This window comes from Nerophis lumbriciformis, linkage group LG15 (genome assembly GCF_033978685.3).
Source record: "Nerophis lumbriciformis linkage group LG15, RoL_Nlum_v2.1, whole genome shotgun sequence".
Lineage (NCBI taxonomy): Eukaryota > Metazoa > Chordata > Actinopteri > Syngnathiformes > Syngnathidae > Nerophis > Nerophis lumbriciformis.
The window spans coordinates 10,502,274-10,522,500 of NC_084562.2; the positions used below are offsets into that span (position 1 = coordinate 10,502,274).

The window sequence follows — 20,227 nt, forward strand, 5'->3', positions numbered from 1 at the left end:
TATTAAGATACAACTTGTACTGTTCTGAGTGTTTAACGTGCATCAAGTTTACACTCATATCTACAGTATTTTGCTGTATGCCAAATATAAAATGTTAAAAGTGTCGATTGTAGATATTTTATTAGGCCCACATCTCCTGGTCATCAAACACCCATCTGTATCGCTACAGCTCTGCACACAGACTACAGGATGAGTTGCATAATGGTTAAGAAGGGATAAAGCAGAAAGCAATACCCATGTAACAAAATACAGCTGACTGGGTTGACACAAGCAAGCTCATTTATTGAGGACTGTAGCTAGCAAGGAGGAGTCTGTTTCCCAAAGCCCAAGATGACAGAATATTTGTCTTTTACCAAAAGAAAAAAACTGCATATAATCAAATGCAATTATGTATTTCGCGCTGTATAGCTTTAGTATAATAGTTCTATATACTGTATATAAAAATGTGTTTGGTACTCAGTGGCCTACCTACTCAGTGGCCTAGTGGTTAGAGTGTCCGCCCTGAGATCAGTAGGTTGTGAGTTCAAACCCAGGCCGAGTCATACCAAAGACTATAAAAATGGGACCCATTACCTCCCTGCTTGGCACTCAGCATCAAGGGTTGGAATTGGGGGTTAAATCACCAAAAATGATTCCCGGGCGCGGCACCGCTGCTGCCCACTGCTCCCCTCACCTCCCAGGGGGTGAACAAAGGGATGGGTCAAATGCAGAGGACAAATTTCACCACAGCTAGTGTGTGTGTGACAGTCATTGGTACTTTAACTTTAACTTTAACTATAATACTATATATCCTCCACATAGGTGACAAACCAAATTGTTGTCACAAAGCAGAACTTGGCCTACTTCTAAAACATCACGCCTGCTCGATACATACATCCCATTAAAGGCAACCTATGATGGTTTTGACTATATTTTAAAACACTTCCTTGTGGTCTAGATAACATCTATTGGATATGCTTTGGTTTAAGTTCTGTGTAAATTTTGCTCCACCGTCACTTTTATAACTCATTTTTTGCGTCCGTCTGCAAGATGTGTGTTTCTGGAGGCGTTCCCAGATTGCAAATGGAACCATGCACCTCTCTTTATAAAAGTATCATAATTTATCTTTTGAAAATGTACACTGTTCAAATATATATCTTGCGGCTTCCTCCCACTTCCAAAGACATGCACCTGGGGATAAGTTGATTGGCAACACTAAATTGGCCCTAGTGTGTGGCTGTGAGTCTGAATGTTGTCTGTCTATCTGTGTTAGCCCTGCGATGAGGTGGCGACTTGTCCACCGCCTTCCGCCCGATTGTAGCTGAGATAGGCTCCAGCGCCCCCCGCGACCCCAAAGGGAATAAACGGTAGAAAATGGATGGATGGATGGAAGTTGTCACCGCTTTTTTTTTCCAAGACATGGTCGAAAGCATTTTTCGTAGACATTATTTAGATTCACTCAGTCACAATATCAGGTACACCCAATTCAGATCCTGCATAAACAAATAGCTGCTTTTAGCAGCATTTATGTCACTGCATGTCAGTGTTATGTGCATGCCACAATTAGATGAAAGTAATACTTTATCCTATATTTTTTTGTCAAATCAAGTCAAGATGTTTATTGAGTATGTCATAGTTAACTCCACCTCATACATGTAGCACATAATATACAAACATATCTCCAGTGAACAATCTTATGCTCAATGGCAATATTATTATTTCACAAAAAATTTAATTAAATTAAACATATCTCAGAAGGGTAATGGGAAGAAGTATACACTTTTTGAATCCCCCCTTTTTTACATGGTTACTTTAACTAATATCCAGTTTCCTCTGAACCATATTTTATCACATTCATCTGGAGCCACATACCGTAACTTAATTTGCCCAGAACAATGTGCTTACAATTTTCAATATATCATCATAAGTAAATCATATAAGTCATTCATACTCCCATTCAAAATAAACCTAGACCTCATTATACCGAACCAAAATATTAGATTTGTACAATTACTTAAAATGCTCAATGTTTGAACAGTGTTTGAGCTCATCACTCAGGCTGTTCCATATTGTTACCCCACAGACTGAGACACAAAAACTTTTCCTTGTGCTAAGTGCTAAAGCGTGTTTATATTTTGCCGTTCCTCTGAGGTTACACCCCACATCCCTTTCTATGAATAAACTTTGAATATTTGCAGGCAATTGATAACGTCTTGCTTTTCACATAAAAAGCCCTGTCAAATATTCTACTAAATCAGGAAATTTTAACAGTTTTGACCTTTTAAAAATAAGCTATTTGTGTGCTCCTTGAACCCCACATTATGGATAATTCTAAGTGCCCGTTTTTGTAAGATTGTTAAGGGGTGTATGTTATTTTTATAATTTGTTTTTCTTCATAGCCTGAAGCAGTGGGGAAGGAGCTCCTCGCCCTCTGGCTGAGAGCTTGAAATAAGAACGTCCATCTCGCTATGACGCCACAACGTAGCCAGACTGCAAAGCCCTGAGAACAGAGGCATCCAAAACCGCGTGCAAGCTCACGCCAAAATTCATGCCAAAATTCATGCACCTTATAATTTGACACTTTGGCAGTGTTCATGACACGTATCCAACATTATAACAACTTGTATTGTGAGACTGACGCACACATCCGTGCAGTGAGCGTAATGTTAACTTTGGAGTTATGTGGTTGAAAACAAGCGGATATATTTGACTTGACCATTGCATGTGTGTGCTACAGGTGGTCAGTTCAACCAACGGGGAGCTGAATGCTGACGATCCACTAGCAGCTCATTCCAATGCACCAATTACAGCCCAGGCAGAGGTGGAAGTGGTGGACGAGGCCAAGTATGTGTCATGCAGCCGCACCTCTTCTCCTCCATATCCCTATGCTGCCTCTTCTTTCCTGCTCTTCCTCTCAACCTTCTTTTGCCTCCCTCTCGCTGTCTTTTGCTATGCTGAGGATTTTGTGATTCCCGTCATTTTAGTCTTGTATCTCCTGTTTCGACTGTGTGGGTTGCCCATCTTTACACCCATTTGTTTGCCCCTTGTGCCTTTCATCTGAATCAACTTTTCAAAGATGCCAATCATGATGATTTGGAGCCTATTACATCCCTCTCTTTAGCGCCTAGCAGCAATGACGCCATCGAGCATGGCTCACCACCTACTCTGCTAAAGGTGTCACTGCTGACTAAGAAAATGCGAGAAAAAAAAAGTGATTTACTGAATAAAAATGCATACAAGGTGACAAGTTACTTAATATTGATTGGTTAATATTGACCAAATGTTGCCAGTCTGCAGCAGGCGGCTTGTTGATGTTGTAATGAGCTCACGTTGATCCCAAAGTGTATATTCTATGTCTTCCTTCTAAAATTAGCCTGAAAGATGAACATTTTGCTATCACTGTATCAGTGCACTACATGTACTGTAGTGTTTCTGCTTTTCCAAACAAAACTTAAAATATGCAACAATAGATTGTTGTCCTATTATGAATAACAATGAATTTGCACTAAATTATTTTTGCTCAATGAGGACGTGTCCCTTCACACACCTGTTTAATATAATGACTGGTTGACAGGCGCTCTGATGGCGAGTCTATGTCACTTAACAGTGCTGCAATGATGCTGGACATGCATTTCTTAACACTCCTCATGGCATCAATTGTGTCACTCCTCCACTGCATTGTTATTGCCACTTTTTCCATGTCAAATATTACACATCTCTTAGCTTTTTGTCAAATGTACACAAAAAACTGTGTAACCTCGTGTCCATCACCACTCATATTTAATTGACGATTCACAATTAGGACACACATCTCCCAAGCATTTTTGATTAAGGGAAAGTTGACTTTTCATTGAAATTTGACCTAAGACAAGAACACATCTGTTTTTCTTTTTTTATTTGTTCCAAGTCATAAAATACAGCAAGTAGGAGGTGGCTAACAATGCAGCTAATGGGAGTACACTATTTTGCCCATAAAACCCTCTATAAAAACATCTAAAAACTGCCAACAATACTCTATTTAGATACCATGACTTGAACATTAACCAAATATTGTTATTATAAGCGCTAACGCAGACAAACTATTTTTAGCCGCGCCGTGATCAGATTTAACTAGCTTATGCTGCTACAGTGACATATTGACCCGGTGAGCTGCTGCGTTGCGTCTGAGTTGGTGAAAGTGAATTCTCGATTATAAATAATGCTTCCAACGTGTACAGAAGAAGGTTGGGGCTGTAAACTGAAAAGTCAACTTTAGCATCCAACTTAAACCCGGGGATAGCGAAAAAGACACAAAAATATCATAGTTTGCGGCACTTTTTTTTAATAGCCTTTGTGAGGATTATGATTAATTCTTCATCTAAACCGGAAGATATAAACATCTCATCAGTCGGCATCGCAGTGAGAGCAGACATTGTACAGTATGTGTTTGTTTTATTATTTTGGTAGTTTGTATTTCTTGTCCAACACTTAGCAATACTGCTGCGTGATGCTTAGTGTTTCACTAAAACTGGATCTGTTTAGGACACAGCTTTTAAAGTTTGTAGCTCATCCTCCTTATATTCAGGTTAAAAAAATACAAGTTTCTAGATCATGCGTGCGTGTGGCGGGTTATAGGGAGGTAGGGATAGTTTTGTAGTCTTCTAATTTGCATTATTGTCCATTATGTGTGTTCATGTAGTTTAATGAAGTCTGCAGGAGAGACCAAAAGTGAGCAAAAAAAAAAACCTTAAGTATCTTAAGAAATTAGGTCTGTCAAAGTTATTGCATGTGATTATTCACAAAATATTATCATCATGTATATACACAGATTAATCATGCATTTTATTTTGACTGCACATGTTCCTTTACCTTAACCGCAGATAGTTATCTAAAAGGTGGTGCGGGTTGTTATATAATGGGTCTGTAATCCGGTCAATGCATACACTAGTCAAAATGAGTGAGGAGACTCCGACTAGTGTGCTCGCTAGCCTTTTTCACTGACAAAATAACGTGACTTTGGATGAAAACCAAGACAATTTACATATACAGTACATTATTGCAGTGATGAATTCTCTTATAGAAGCACAAGATTACAATACCATCCAAAAGTAAAAAATTGTTTTTGAAGCAGCCTCACAAACAAAAAGGTGCTGTCTGTCAGGGATTTCAGATGCCCAACCAGAAAAGGTCTCTAGATTTGTCGATAGTCATTCTAAAGGCGGTCTGAATACAAAGTGTAGTGACAAAGTCGTTTAGATGGCAAGACTAATCCTTCCCACTCTGTATTCAAAGCAGAGTTACAATGCTATCTTCTGTGCAAAGTTGTAATGGCGAGCTACATTCCCAGACAGTCCCATCATAATGTGTTCTGTTCTTGAGCGAACATGTAGCGCCATCTCTGTTTATGGCCAACCGCCACTAATAGATGAATGTATGGGAAACACTGATTAGATTAACACTCGTGTACTGACTAGGACCAGAAGGCGGGCCCATATCACACCGGTTTTAAAATCACTGCATTGGCTCCCTCTGTGTTCCAAAATCGATTTTAAGATTATTTTACTGGTTTTTAAATGCCTTAATGGTCTTGGGCTTTCTCATCTTTCCGAGTTGCGTTTATCATATGAGCCCTAGCGCATACTTGCCAACCTTGAGACCTCCGATTTCGGGAGGTGGGGGGAGGGGGGTGGGGGTGGGCGTGGTGGGTGGGAGGGGGGCGTGGTTGGGGCGTGGCTAAAAGGGGAGGAGTATATTTACAGCTAGAATTCACCAAGTCAAGTATTTCATATATATATATATATATATATATATATATATATATTTATATATACACACACACACAACACAATTGTGTTGTATAAGCACTTGACGTTCAGTGAATTCTAGCTATATATATATATATATATATATATATATACACAATAAATACTTGAATTTCAATGTTCATTTATTTACACATATACACACACATAACACTCATCTACTCATTGTTGAGTTAAGGGTTGAATTGTCCATCCTTGTTCTATTCTCTGTCACTATTTTTCTAACCATGCTGAACACCCTCTCATTGATGTGTGGCACGCACAAAAGTGCTTTCATCAAATGCACTAGATGGCAGTATTGTCCTGTTTAAAAGTGTCACAACATTGCTGTTTACTGCAGACGAACTGCTTTACAGTATACAAAAACGTGACTGCTGTTGTTGTGTGTTGTTGCCGCGCTGGGAGGACGTTAATGAAACTGCCTAACAATAAACCCACAAAAGAAACCAAGAACTCGCCCTCCATCATTCTACAGTTATAACGTGATTGGGCAGGTATGCTGGTTATATTGTGGGTTAGCGGACTCAGGTCCATGACCTGAATTTCGGGAGATTTTTGGGAGAAAATTTGTTCCGGGAGGTTTTTGGGAGAGGCGCTGAATTTCGGGAGTCTCCCGGAAAATCCGGGAGGGTTGGCAAGTATGCCCTAGCGGTCCCTTCGGTCTTCCGGTTCAGGTCTTTTAATTATTCCAAAAGTCCGGACCCATACACACGGGGAGGCGTCATTACAGTTAGAGTGTCCGACCTGAGATCGGTAGGTTGTGAGTTCAAACCCCGGCCGAGTCATACCAAAGACTATAAAAATGGGACCCATTACCTCCCTGTTTGGCACTCAGCATCAAGGGTTGGAATTGGGGGTTAAATCACCAAAAATGATTCCCGGGTGCGGCCACCGCTGCTGCCCACTGCTCCCCTCACCTCCCAGGGGGTGATCAAGGGTGATGGGTCAAATGCAGATAATAATTTCGCCACACCTAGTGTGTGTGTGACAATCACTGGTACTTTAACTTTAACTTTATTATTACGCCCCACAGTTGCGGGACAGCCTGCCGGAGGCCCTCAGGGGTGCAAAGAATGCTATGATTTTTATTGTCTTTAACTCTGTGTTTATCTAGTATTTGTTAGCTTTTATTTACCCCATACCAATTTAATTAATCTTATTTTAGCATTTAACTAAATTTTTATGTAATATTTATGCTTTTCTATACTGTCTTATTTATATATTTTATTCAGGTATTCTATCCATTTAGTGTATTTGATTTATATAGCTATTTCAAGTGTTTCCTCAGCGGGGGCTCTGATGTGCCACGGCTGCTGTGGTTCTGGCTCATGGGTTCCTCAGCAAAAGGACTCCCTGGTCCCTCTGTGTGCCCTGGGTCAGGGTCGCTGCGGTCGTGGCCCCTCATCATGCAGCCCCTAGTGCACCTGGCTCCCTAAGATAGTGTTAAATCACATGGTTCCTCCATGCTCAATCACATACGTTTTTTAAATGACTTTTAATTATGTGTGCATGTGTGTGGTAGAGAGAGAAAGAGACAGGAAAAAAAGGGGTAGGAGTTGACTGTTTCAATTTGCGATTATGCAATTAAAACGGGAGGTACAGGACTGTTTTTTTGTTTGTTTTTAAATGTAAAGCACTTTGTGCTACATTTTATACGAATGAAAAGTGATATACAAATAAAATGTCATTGTTAGTATGCACTTCATATATCAACACTCTCAATAGTTTAAAAAAATATGCGCAGATGCTTAAATACAAAAAAAAAATGTTTGATCATCTGTCATTCAAGCTGGACATGATACTGTTCGTATTGGTAAAACCCTGAACTGGTTTGCATTTTCCAACACAGGGTGTGTAGGTGGGATGTGATAACTGCGTCAGCACAAACCCGCCAATGAATTCAGCAAGACAAGTGGCACTGTAACAAAACACAGGACAAAAATGAAGGCCATGAGATGACCGGCTTAGTTTATTTGAGTCGAGGTGTTTGTATCCCCTTAATACAGAAACAGACAAGTCTGTCGTATCTCCCTCCCTTAGGTTTTGTGCCACTGAGGCCGCTACGCTCATCAAGGGTGTGGAAAAAAAGTGATATCAAAATGACTGATCTGTACCATATCAAAGTATCTACCAGGAAACATAATGCATTGTCATGTGCAAACTTTCCCTCTGTGTTTACTTGTCTGTGTGTGCATGTGTGTGTTGCACGTGCCCGTCCTCATCACTTGGGTCTCGCTGTATTAATCTATCTTTCTTTTCTTTTTACACTCTTTTCCTCTCTCTTCTGTAGCTGCGTGAAAATGCTCAACCTGTGGTGAGTCCCTCTCTGCTCGTCCAATTCAGAATCATGGGACAGGGAGTGGATCAGCCTAGGCTTGGTACAACCCGTAGTTGAAACAACTATCAGAACTTGACATGTGGACTATATCATGTCCGATCATTAAAATCAGGCCCAAATGAAAGTATTAATCATTAAAAAGCAGGCACTAAGTATCAAACTTGGTCCTATTGTAGGTTTTGCCTTCAGACACCGTTAAGAGGACCCAGTCACTGTCCTATGTCATAATCAACAGCTTTGTTGTCGTTGTGTGTTTATGATCACTCTGGCTCATCATTCATGTCTTTGATCTTTGTGTGTACACTTCCATTTTTTAACGTGTCAAACTAATGTTGCAGTCTTTGTTGTTGCACCATATTATTCAGCCTGGTCTCACTGTTTAATCATACAAAGCCTTTTTGCCTCCTTTGTCTTACAGTTGTCGACTTTAGGGTTCTATAACATTCTGATATGAGGGGGCCCTATCCTACATTTCAAACTGTTTAGATTTAGATTTATTGTGCTGTATTTTTCGTGCTATAATGCGCATTTAAAATCCTGTTATTTTCTCAAAAATCAACAGTGCACCTTATAGCCCGGTACGCCTAAGGTACGTATTAATTCTGACTGTGCTTACCAACCATTTTATTTAGTACATGGTGTAATGATAAGTGTGACCGTAAGCTATCAAAACCAAAACTTTAATGTTTCATTGAGACTATAGAATATTACAGACTGCACTCAAAAATCTGTTAAAATGTTTTAGTACAGGTATGGTCCGAAAAGTACGGATCATTCAGACATTCACATTAAAGACGAACTGCCGAACTAAATTATGTTGCATTTCCCAGCCACAATTTAAAAAAAAAAACATAAGGAAAACAAATTTATTCAAAATTTTGTTATAACATTTTAAAAAGTTGAAAATGCTGTAAAGTTCCTCCAGGATTGCGCCAATTCACGCAAATTTAATCAATCCCTGCAAATTATGCGCAGCCCTGCAATTTTGCCCAAAGCCTGCAATTTCCCCGTACATTTTGGCCATTCAGCCTCATTTTCTCTGATCAAATTTGTCTCAAATTCGCAAATCAACTGTCTATTCCAAACTTCTTTGTTACTTGTGTAGACAAAACAGGACTGACAACGTGTAACAATATTTAATCCGCTCCTCAAACGTGTCATCCTCCCACATAGCTCAGACCTGCTTGTTGTTTCTGTCTACACAACTGAGCCTTCTGGGTAATTATAAACATTTAATTCTTAGTTTAGATGTATTTATTTATTTGAGTTAAATCAATCAGGAACATGTTTTAATTTGCATTAATGACCCAGCAAAGACGCAACAGTTGCATTTTAGAGATGTGGATGTGTGATGACAATCTCTCATCTTTCATTTACCAACATAATTTAACACTATTGAGCACTCTCAATAGTTCTCAAATGTTCTTAACATAGGGGGATAAATGTAAACATTAATTAATGTTTAAGATGGACAAGGTTACAATAAAGAAGCCTTTGGTGGTGTTTCTTTCTACAATTATTCATATTAGTTACGATTAATTAAAACAGTACAGTAATGTGTATCTGCTTTTACTGCCATCTAGTGCAAAAGTCTTCAACTGGTGGTCCGTAGAAGTGTACTGCAGGGGGGCTGTGAAATATTTGGTCCTTAATTTTATTTGTATTTTTTTTATTACCCCCTTTAATTTTTCACAAATGTAAATGTCTGTAAATACATATAAACATTTAGCCAATGTAGTTGAATGTGACTGAATATTAACATATCTATAATAAATAATTATATTCATGTTGACAAGTAAGATAGCTAGCGAATAGTGCGTTAACAGTTAACGATTAGCGACCCCATACTGGTATTTGAATAGCAGTAGTATTGCACAATGATAAAGTACCTTTTATGAACAGTTTAATGTAAAATATGAACAGTTTAATGTAAAATACAATCATAGTTTCATGCAAGATATATAAGTCAGGGGTCCTTTCCTCCATCAGTTTGGTGGTCCTTACCCTGGAAAAATGTTGAAGACCCCTGACCTAGTAGCTGCTTTTAAGTTTGTGTGGTATAAAACAAGTAAAACATCAATACAGTATTTGTTTTTTGAAATTCTGTGCTTTTTGCTGTTAAAGTTACAAGAAAAATTTAAAAAAAACAACAACATTGATTACAAATTCATAAAAACAAATGACTCAATATTGAAAAAAGAAAAGCCTCAAAACCTCGCAACTTTCTGATAAAGCTGCTGCAATCGCAAAAAAGCTTGTGAAATCCTGGAGGGATTGTATAAATAATACAATAAAAGGCTAATTACACTGAACTTATTACCGAATAAACATACTATAAAAGAGTAATACCAAAATATGATATTGCACACACAAGTTTAATATCTCATTGTGAGATCTACTCCGCTTTTTGCATTACGTATCGTGCTATTTACAGGAGGGGGGGGGAAGTCTGTCAGGGGGTGAGTGGGGTCCTTGGTGATTCTCACCTCCATTGACAGGAAGCATTGTTCTGCCGGTGGTGATGTGCGGGTCGATACTGAAATATAGACACCGCCGATACCAGATCTTTATTCTCTAATATCGATTCTCAAATGAAAATATCGATACTTAAGTTATTTTTGATAATGTATATCATTAACAGAAACACAGTGTAAAGTAACTAAATCATTGATAACCTACTCAGTGGCCTAGTGGTTAGAGTGTCCGCCCTGAGATCGGTAGGTTGTGAGTTCAAACCCCGGCCGAGTCATACCAAAGACTATAAAAATGGGACCCATTACCTCCCTGCTTGGCACTCAACATCAAGGGTTGGAATTGGGGGTTAAATCACCAAAAATGATTCCCGGACGTGGCCACCGCTGCTGCTCACTGCTCCCCTCACCTCCCAGGGGGTGATCAAGGGTGATGGGTCAAATGCAGAGAATAATTTCGCCACACCAAGTGTGTGTGTGACAATCATTGGTAGTTTAACTTTAATATCTTGTTAAAATGTAACGCGAGTGGTAGGAACTACTTTTTCTTCCGCCTCGGTAAGTACGATGTGCTGTGCTCAGTCATTCAGTGTGTCATTTATTTCAGGAAAATGACTGGCAATTAAAATGACTCACTCATTATTATAAATCAGCAAGTATGTGTATCCTTTTATAGTAGGCTATTTGGAGACACTACATCCAGAGTTGAATATAAATAAAAACGCATTCAGTGCAGAAAGACGCCATCATTCGTTTCGCCCTGTGATTTTATATTGTTGGAAGAGGATTCCTCGAGAGCATCAACACTCGTAATTAGAGATGTCCGATAATATCGGACTGACGATAATATCGGCCGATAAATGCTTTAAAATGTAATATCGGAAATTATCGGTATCGGTTTCAAAAAGTAAAATGTATGACTTTTTAAAACGCCGCTGTACGGAGTGGTACACGGACATAGGGAGAAGTACAGAGCAGTTGCGTCTCCCAGTCATACTTGCCAACCCTCTTGTTTTCCCGGGAGACTCCCGTATTTCAGTGCCCCTCCCGAAAATCTCCCGGGGCAACCATTCTCCCGTATTTCTCCCGATTTCCACCCAGACAACAATATTGGGGGCGTGCCTTAAAGGCACTGTATTTGCGTGGCGGCCCAGTCACACTAATCTACGACTTTTCACACACACAAGTGAATGCTCAGCATACTTGGTCAATAGCCATACAGGTCACACTGAGGGTGGCCGTATAAACAACTTTAACACTGTTACAAATATGCGCCACACTGTGAACCCACACCAAACAAGAATGACAAACACATTTCGGGGAACATCCGCACCGTAACACAACATAAACACAACAGAACAAATACCCAGAACCCCTTGCAGCACTAACTCTACCGGGATGCTACAATATACACCCCACCCACCTCAACCTCCTCATGCTCTCTCAGGGAGAGCATGTCCCAAATTCCAAGCTGCTGCTTTGAGGCATGTTAAAAAAAATAATGCACTTTGTGACTTCAATAATAATAAATATGGCAGTGCCATGTTGGCATTTTGTTCCATAACTTGATTTAATTTATTTTGGAAAACCTTGTTACATTGTTTAATGCATCCAGCGGGGCATCACAACAAAATTAGACATAATAATGTGTTAATTCCACGACTGTATATATCGGTATCGGTTGATATCGGAATCGGTAATTAAGAGTTGGACAATATCGGATATTGGCAAAAAAAAAGCCATTATCGGACATCTCTACTCGTAATGCACAACTTTTTAATATTTACCAAGACACATTAGGTATATTTGCACAAAGTATCGATATCTGATCGGTATTGCCGATACTAGCCTGAATTGAACTCAGTATCGCACATAACTCTGCCAGTTCTCCCACAGGTGGCAGCGTGACCCTAATAATCCTCAAGAACTTGAAGTTCACAAATCAATACTTTGGCCGACGTAGCGTAGAAAAGCAATCAGCGCTGGCCTTGTGTTGTTTCTTTGTAAGCTCCAGCAGTTGAATGTGCGTCTCTGTCTGCAGGTGCTGCTGCTTCTTCAAGCGGAAACGGAAGAAGAACACACCGCGACACAAATGATCATCCGCAACCCGCCGGAAACTCTCCGGCTGTGTTGATTTTTTATTTTTTTTTTGCTGGCCGCAAATCTGCGAGGTTCCATTCACAATACAAGCGGGAGAAAACCGAGGGATCTCGACTGCACCGGTCTATGAAAGGAACTTTTTTTTTTTTTTTTTGACAGAAGTCCGTTTTTTTCCTACAGGGGTGGCCGCAAACGGAGGATGATTTTGTTTGAGTGCCCTCAGACTTTTTGTTGTCTTCTTTTTGGCATTCCCCAATCTCTCCCCCCCCCCCCCCCCCCCCTCGCTGTGATTTATGATTGTTTTCACTCACTAAATCATCTTTTCATTTCCCCGTCGGTAAGGTTTGGGGGTATTCCTGACGTGGGACTGAATGTAGACTTTTGACACACGAGCAGCGCAAAACCGCCTCCGTGGGCTCCTGCACTTTCTGCCGTGGGGACCAGCGAGCACAGGAGGCCACGCCCGCACACCTCCTGCACCGTCTTCTCAGAGGAGGATTTCTAAACCCCCAACCGCTCGAACACACTACAATCCCTCCAGACTCTTTTGTTCTGTGAACCGAACACTTTGTTGGGCTGGAAGAAGAAACTATTTATGATATTTATCTGTCGGTTGCCACCAGTTTTCTTACTAATTCTCCCAACATACACACTGAATGTATGGACAGAAAAGTAAATGACATCTGGAGCATTTCTATCATTTGTCCTGTGCATGGTTTAAAAAAAAAAAAAAAAAGGAGAAAAAAAAGATGTCAGTGTATGCTCTTATTGAGACGGTAAATACTAGACTGTACACCAGTAGTTGCTTTGGAGCGTAGACAAACAAACACTACTGTTCACTGCCTTAACCCCAAACAACCACCTCACTTTACTAGGCAACACTGAGGGGGTTAAGAGATTCGGAAACAGAGATGTGGACTTGTGTGCGACTTTGATGTATTCCAATAAGTCCAGTCTGAAGCCCCCGCCCGCCCGCACTGCAACGCGACGCTTGATGATCCCGACTGTTGTCGACGCGCGTCGGCACGGCGTCCTAGTTAAGTGTTTTTGTTCCCCTCGGTGAACACGGAGGGCTGCCTTGAAACAATATCCTCAGTACGTCACCTTGCCTATCCTCACTAACACGGTGAATTCCTTATTGTATTTTTTTTTTTTTTGTATTTGATGTCTTGCAAATGTGAATTGTGTTGAATCCAAATAGCCATGGCTTTAAGGGGAAGGAGATGGTAGCAACATGTGAAAAGAAGCTTGAGATCATGACTGCACTACATTTGCTTTCCTCGCCTTGTTGATACTTTTTACTTTATGGCGTCCCCATCCTTTTCTTCTTTTTTTTTTTTTTTTCTTTGTGCCATGACCCGGCCTACCCCGCCCCGTGTCTCTGCACACGCACACTCGCCCCTCATCTTTACGAACGGAGTATTGTAGACGTGGCTAACTATAATTTCACTGAATCCATACTTACACTGTACTTACTCTCTGGTTGGTTCTTAGCCCCGATCGCTACTCACACGAGTAACTCCGGGGCCCAAGTTATCGAACGTACTTGAATATGAAAATCCTACGGGACCTTTTTCGGGTTCCTCCTCATTACAGTCGGGAATTTGGCTATTTGAATGACAAGTGTTCATTCCTTTGGGACATTTCTGTGCCTCTTGGGTTCATTCACCAGGATTGTGTCATCCCGGCCCCCCCTGAGAGACGCGTTCCTAATAACCAGGTGGACTAAATAACCTTTAACTGCGTCCCCTGAATTCCCAGAGTGCCATTCCTGAGACTACTACAAGTCCACGCCTTTTGACCTGTGCCAGGAAAAGTTGAATGTTTGTTTTTGTCGGCCATCTTCATCCCGCCTCGTGTCCTTGGCGTCATTTTAAGCGCGGTGGCTGATTTCAGTACCAGGAAGTGTTGGGAAAAGTGTCTCCAGAAGTAAACTTTTGCAGATTTTTGTCTTTTGCTTCTTCCTTTAACGGCGTGCTGTAACGTTGACAGCTGGTATACCTCCTTTTTCCTGTTCTTTTACGACTATACGGTTCGTTCGTACGTGCATGGCTTATCCCGGGTCGCCCGCGGAACATGTCTATTGTCGGCTCTGTGAGACGTTATGGCTTCCAGTCCTCATGTAAAAATATGACAACAGGAAAAAAAAAAAAAAAAAAGCATCATTCCATCCCACTTCTACTACTAGTTTCAGGTTGTATGTGACATCCAGAGCTGAGGCAATGAATGGCTTTTGTCCTTTTTTGGGTTCTCTGGCACTTTTCCTCGTTGCTGTACTGTAGAATTACCTTGGACTTACTGTATATTTTTTTCTTTGAAGAAGAGGGTGACATTTACTGCAATATTGTGATGCTTATTTGGAAATTGTACAGACTTCATCGCTGTATTCTTCGTTCTTTCTGTTGGGATTACATATAAAGCCGTATTCTATTTTTATTTTATTTTTTGTCCCCTTGAATCAAAATTGTACAGCTCCAGGAATTAACTCTCCTCGGCACAATTCTCCCCCCTCCCCAGAGCTATGATTAAGAGAAATCTTAAAAGTGTATATAACTATTGTGTTGAAATATGAATGTCAACTTCAAAAATGTATTTTTTGAGTTAGTCAAGGGCTTCTAGCGGGAAGGACCCACATTTCCACTTTTTATTGTTTCTTTTCTTTTTTAATTTGCTGAAAAAGCTAAAGATCCTTTTTTTAATCTGAGTTGCCTGTCGTTTCCCCTCCTTGGATTCATGTTATGATACGTCACATGAAAAATCACTTTTTATTCCCTCCATGCCTAAAGGGAAGTCCAGTTTGCACCCTTTTTTATGTAAAATAAAAGATGTCTTCACCTTTTGGGAGTTGTGTTTGTGTGTAAATTAAATTCTATCCATCCATCCATCCATCCATCTTCTTCCGCTTATCCGATGTCGGGTCGCGGGGGCAGCAGCCTAAGCAGGGAAGCCCAGACTTCCCTCTCCCCAGCTACTTCGTCCAGCTCCTCCCGGGGGATCCCGAGGCGTTCCCAGGCCAGCCGGGAGACATAGTCTTCCCAACGTGTCCTGGGTCTTCCCCGTGGCCTCCTACCGGTCGGACGTGCCCTAAACACCTCCCGAGGGAGGCGATCGGGTGGCATCCTGACCAGATGCCCGAACCACCTCATCTGGCTCCTCTCGATGTGGAGGAGCAGCGGCTTTACTTTCTTTGAGCTCCCCCCGAATGACAGAACTTCTCACCCTATCTCTAAGGGAGAGCCCTGCCACCCGGCGGAGGAAACTCATTTCGGCCGCTTGTACCCGTGATCTTGTCCTTTAGGTCATAACCCAAAGCTCATGACCATAGGTGAGGATGGGAACGTAGATCGACCGGTAAATTGAGAGCTTTGCCTTCCGGCTCAGCTCCTTCTTCACCACAACGGATCGATACAGCGTCCGCATTACTGAAGATGCCGCACCGATCCGCCTGTCGATCTCACGATCCACTCTTCCCTCACTCGTGAACAAGACTCCGAGGTACTTGAACTCCTCCACTTGGGGCAGGGTCTCCTCCCCAACCCGGAGATGGCACTCCACCTTTTTTACCATATTTTAAGTATAGTAGGGGTGCACAAAACGAATCACCATTCTTATTCATCCCAAAACTAAATCAATTCGTCATTTTCAAAAATCCATTAAAAAAATGATATTTAAAAAAAAAAAAAAGTTTTTAGGTTAGCAGTTAGCAGTTCTCAAGCTTTGCTACGCCAAAGAATCACTTGATTAAGTATTTTTATTTTCCCATATTCAAACGGTGTTACATGTTTAAACAAAAATATTAAATATACTTGTTAAATAAAACCTCTGCATAGTTTGTATTGAATACGTAGGCCTACTGCGCTTTTTCTGAGCTGGTACTTGGTGAAAAAAAGTTTTAGGCCATTTCCTATGCAACCAAAACGAGCTTTTCTAACCTGTAACCTGTTTTGAAAACGTTTCATTGTAATTATTATACCAAATAATACATTGCGAGAATCTGTTTGAATTGAGAATCAAATTATCACCCCAGGAATTGGGAATTGCATAGAATCAGTTGGTGACAGAGATTCACACCCTTTTTATTTAGGGCTGCAACAATTATATTTATTAATTTGATAAGAAAAAAGCTTTGATTCATATTCTGTTGCTTTGACTAATCATTTAAGTTTAACTAATACAAATTGTTCACATGACGTGCCCGGCACTTTAAATGCGTAGACATAGTTTCAGCATGGCCCGAAAATTAAAGCGGGTGAATTTTTTTAAATTATTGCACACGTTAAAAGTGAAATTTCTATTTTATTGATGTGAATTTATTATAAGAAAAACATATCAAGGTTACGGTGAAGTGAATTAACTCATGTTTTGCATATAACGAATGTTTATATTCATCTTGGAGAAAGCAAACCCAGTTTAACTAGTAGGTATTTCAGTTTGGGCACATAATAACATAGGGCCCTCTAGTATTGACATTTGTGTGTGGATTGGATTAGTTCTCGCGGAAGAAAAGGCAATAAAATTGGACCTTGGCATGCAAAGGGGATAGCCCTATACGTGAGAAGAGACTACATGTTTAGCTTAATGCCAACATCTAAGTTATGACCGGCATCTGTTGTTTTTCAGTCACTTACAGACAAATATCTCCTTTATGGTCAGGATGTGCTCTCCTGACCTAGCACACACCCACAGACAGGAGGTAGGAATATCAAAGCTGATTGGTTTGCCTACTCCAAGTTAGGAGTGCCTAATTTTTTGACGTGACCTCCTCAAGGAACTGCAGTCCGCTCGCTTGTAATAAAGCAACTTTTAGTTCAGTACAGCGTCTCTGACGTCTCTTTTGATCCAGCCGCACTGCTGTGTCGCCCTTCTGTCCGGACGAGGATGACAAGACCAGAAATACACGTCAAAGGCAAGCAGAAACATTGTTTATTTCAACTTATTTATTTTTTTCTAAAGTGCGCATTGAGATTGTAAAGTGTTTTATCCGATTACTCAATTAATCGAACAAACTGATCGAGTACTAAAATGATTGATAGCTGCAGCCCGAGTATTATCAATTGCGTTCTGTAAATTGTGCACAAGAGGAAGGGTTTATTAGATATGAAAGTACAAAGTAACACAAATGAAAAAAGACTGTTACATTTATTTTGTAATTTGGCAATCATTTAATGCATGTCTTTTATTTAGGGATTTCTGATAATGGCTTTTTATTCCGATATTGTCCAACTCTTAATTACCGATACCAATATCAACCGATACCGATATATACAGTCGTGGAATTAACACATTATTATGCCTGATTTGGACAACCAGGTATGGTGAAGATAAGGTCCTTTTTTTTAAAAAATTAATAAGATAAAATAAGATAAATAAAGTAAAAACATTTTCTTGAATAAAAAAGAAAGTAAAACAATATAAAAACAGTTACATAGAAACTAGTAATTAATGAAAATGGGTAAAATTACCTGTTAAAGGTTAGTACTATTAGTGGACCAGCAGCACGCACAATCATGTGTGCTTACGGACTGTATCCCTTGCAGACTGTATTGATATATATTGATATATAATGTAGGAACCAGAATAATAATAACAGAAAGAAACAACCCTTTTGTGTGAATGAGGGAGGGAGGTTTTTTGGGTTGGTGCACTAATTGTAAGTGTATCTTGTGTTTTTTATGTTGATTTAATTAAAAAAATATATATATATAAAAAAAACGATACCGATAATAAAAAAACCCCGATACCGATCATTTCCGATATTACATTTTAAAGCATTTATCGTAAAAAGTAAACCACCAGTTTAACTAGTAGGTATTTCGGTTTGGGCACATAATAACATAGGGCCCTCTAGTATTGACATTTGTGTGTGGATTGGATTAGTTTTCGCGGAAGAAAAGGCAATAAAATTGGACCTTGGTATGCAAAGGGGATAGCCCTATACGTGAGAAGAGACTACATGTTTAGTTTCATGCCAACATCTAAGTTACGACCTTGAATAGATCTTTTACCAAGCTGTCAGTGACAGTGGATTTATTTTGGAGATTAAAAAAGTAGACTTAGACTTTGACTTAGACAAACTTTAATGATCCACAAGGGAAATTGTTCCACACAGTAGCTCAGTTACAAAGGTTGGAAAGTGTAAGGATGGAAATGACAATGCAGGTATAAAATAGACAAAAAAATGTACCGTAGTAGCAATATAAAATATAACATATGTAATATTTACATAATATATGCACAGTATATGGAATATACTGATATATTATATTATATTATATACCTCTAATAGAAATGCAGTGTTTAATAACCAAAAGTGTTATGTATATAGGGCAGATACATGTACAATGGACGAGTTTTTATTGTATTTTATGAGTGGGAGTTTTTATTTTATTTTATATTTTGTATTTGTTAATGATTTTTACGAGTTTTGAAGCGTATATAATTTCAATAGTCCAATCACTTATTAAACGTTCCTTTTTTCAGTTTTTATCTTTAGTTTAAACTGTACTGAATAATGTTTGCACACAAAGATTCTGCTCTAATACAAGCTCCACGGCTGTTACCTCTCCCAAACGCTTGGCGGCGCTGTTTTACTTAGGGCGGACTATGACGTCACTCAGTGTAAAGCTTAAACTTCCTGTTTGACGTTGGCCGCATTCTCTCGTAGAAGCCGGGCCAACATGGTGGGTACTGAAACTGCACTGAATTCTCATCGGTCGTAACAATCCCTCTCAATCCTCACCCATGTCAAACGCAATATTCACCGCAGGAACAGCATTTTTCATCGCAGTCGGTGTATTTTGTCGTACAACGAACAGCGATGGAATATTTAAGACACAAGTTGAAGCTAACTAGTCCAGTCAAAATAGTCTTGTAGCTTTTATTTATTTTATTTTTTTTTACATATTTCTCGTTTACATTGGTATTAAACTACTTATAGTTCAGGAAATTAATTATATTGAATGTGTTTCATGAGCATAGTTTGCAATAAATTCGGCTACATATTAAGATGTATTATTAAATATAGGCGTTTACCTGCAATACCCTTTAATATAATGTCTTTAATTTACTGTAGGTGTAAGACGACAATATGCTATGTTAATGATTTGATTTTAGAAGAATATTGTTAAGTAACGTAGCTGATGTAAGTGAAGGATGCTGGCTAAACCAAATACAGACGTTTGCATTGATGCAGTAGTTAATTGACTTGTATTTTGGTTTCCAAAGGGCCGAGTCAGGACGAAGACGGTCAAGAAGGCCGCCAGGGTCATCATCGAGAAGTACTACACAAGCCTGGGCAATGACTTCCACACCAATAAAAGGTTGTGTGAGGAGATCGCCATCATTCCCAGCAAACCTCTTCGCAACAAAATTGCTGGGTGAGTTTGGTTGTTTTGCTCCGGATCTTGTTTCTCATTTCTACTAGTGAGGCTTGGGAGGGTTTTTGCCAGCAAACATGCATCCGAAAAATAGCGATGGCTCGGAAGTACAAACCGTTGCGTCAAGTGGTTTGCTGGTCGTCAACTTCTGATATCACAGAT

At 39.8% G+C, this 20,227-nt stretch overlaps 2 protein-coding genes across 5 annotated transcripts in view; both read left to right on the plus strand.

Annotated features, from left to right (window-relative positions):
- Nucleotides 1-15,528, plus strand: part of csnk1g1 (casein kinase 1, gamma 1) — a 65,966-nt gene extending 50,438 nt beyond the window's left edge. For 2 of the 4 annotated variants that reach the window (XM_061974871.2, XM_061974874.2), the window contains 3 exons: nt 2,717-2,823; nt 8,071-8,094; nt 12,631-15,528. In XM_061974871.2, coding sequence (XP_061830855.1) covers nt 2,717-2,823; nt 8,071-8,094; nt 12,631-12,685 — 186 coding nt within the window. In that variant the 3' untranslated portion in view covers nt 12,686-15,528. The remainder of the gene's footprint in view (nt 1-2,716; nt 2,824-8,070; nt 8,095-12,630) is intronic. The other 2 variants (XM_061974872.2, XM_061974875.2) reach the window with 1 other exon arrangement.
- A 3,751-nt stretch (nt 15,529-19,279) lies between these two features.
- Nucleotides 19,280-20,227, plus strand: part of LOC133615958 (small ribosomal subunit protein eS17-like) — a 10,119-nt gene continuing 9,171 nt past the window's right edge. The window contains exons 1-2 of the mRNA XM_061974886.2: nt 19,280-19,369; nt 19,914-20,065. Of these exons, the coding sequence (XP_061830870.1) occupies nt 19,367-19,369; nt 19,914-20,065 (155 nt within the window). The 5' untranslated portion in view covers nt 19,280-19,366. The remainder of the gene's footprint in view (nt 19,370-19,913; nt 20,066-20,227) is intronic.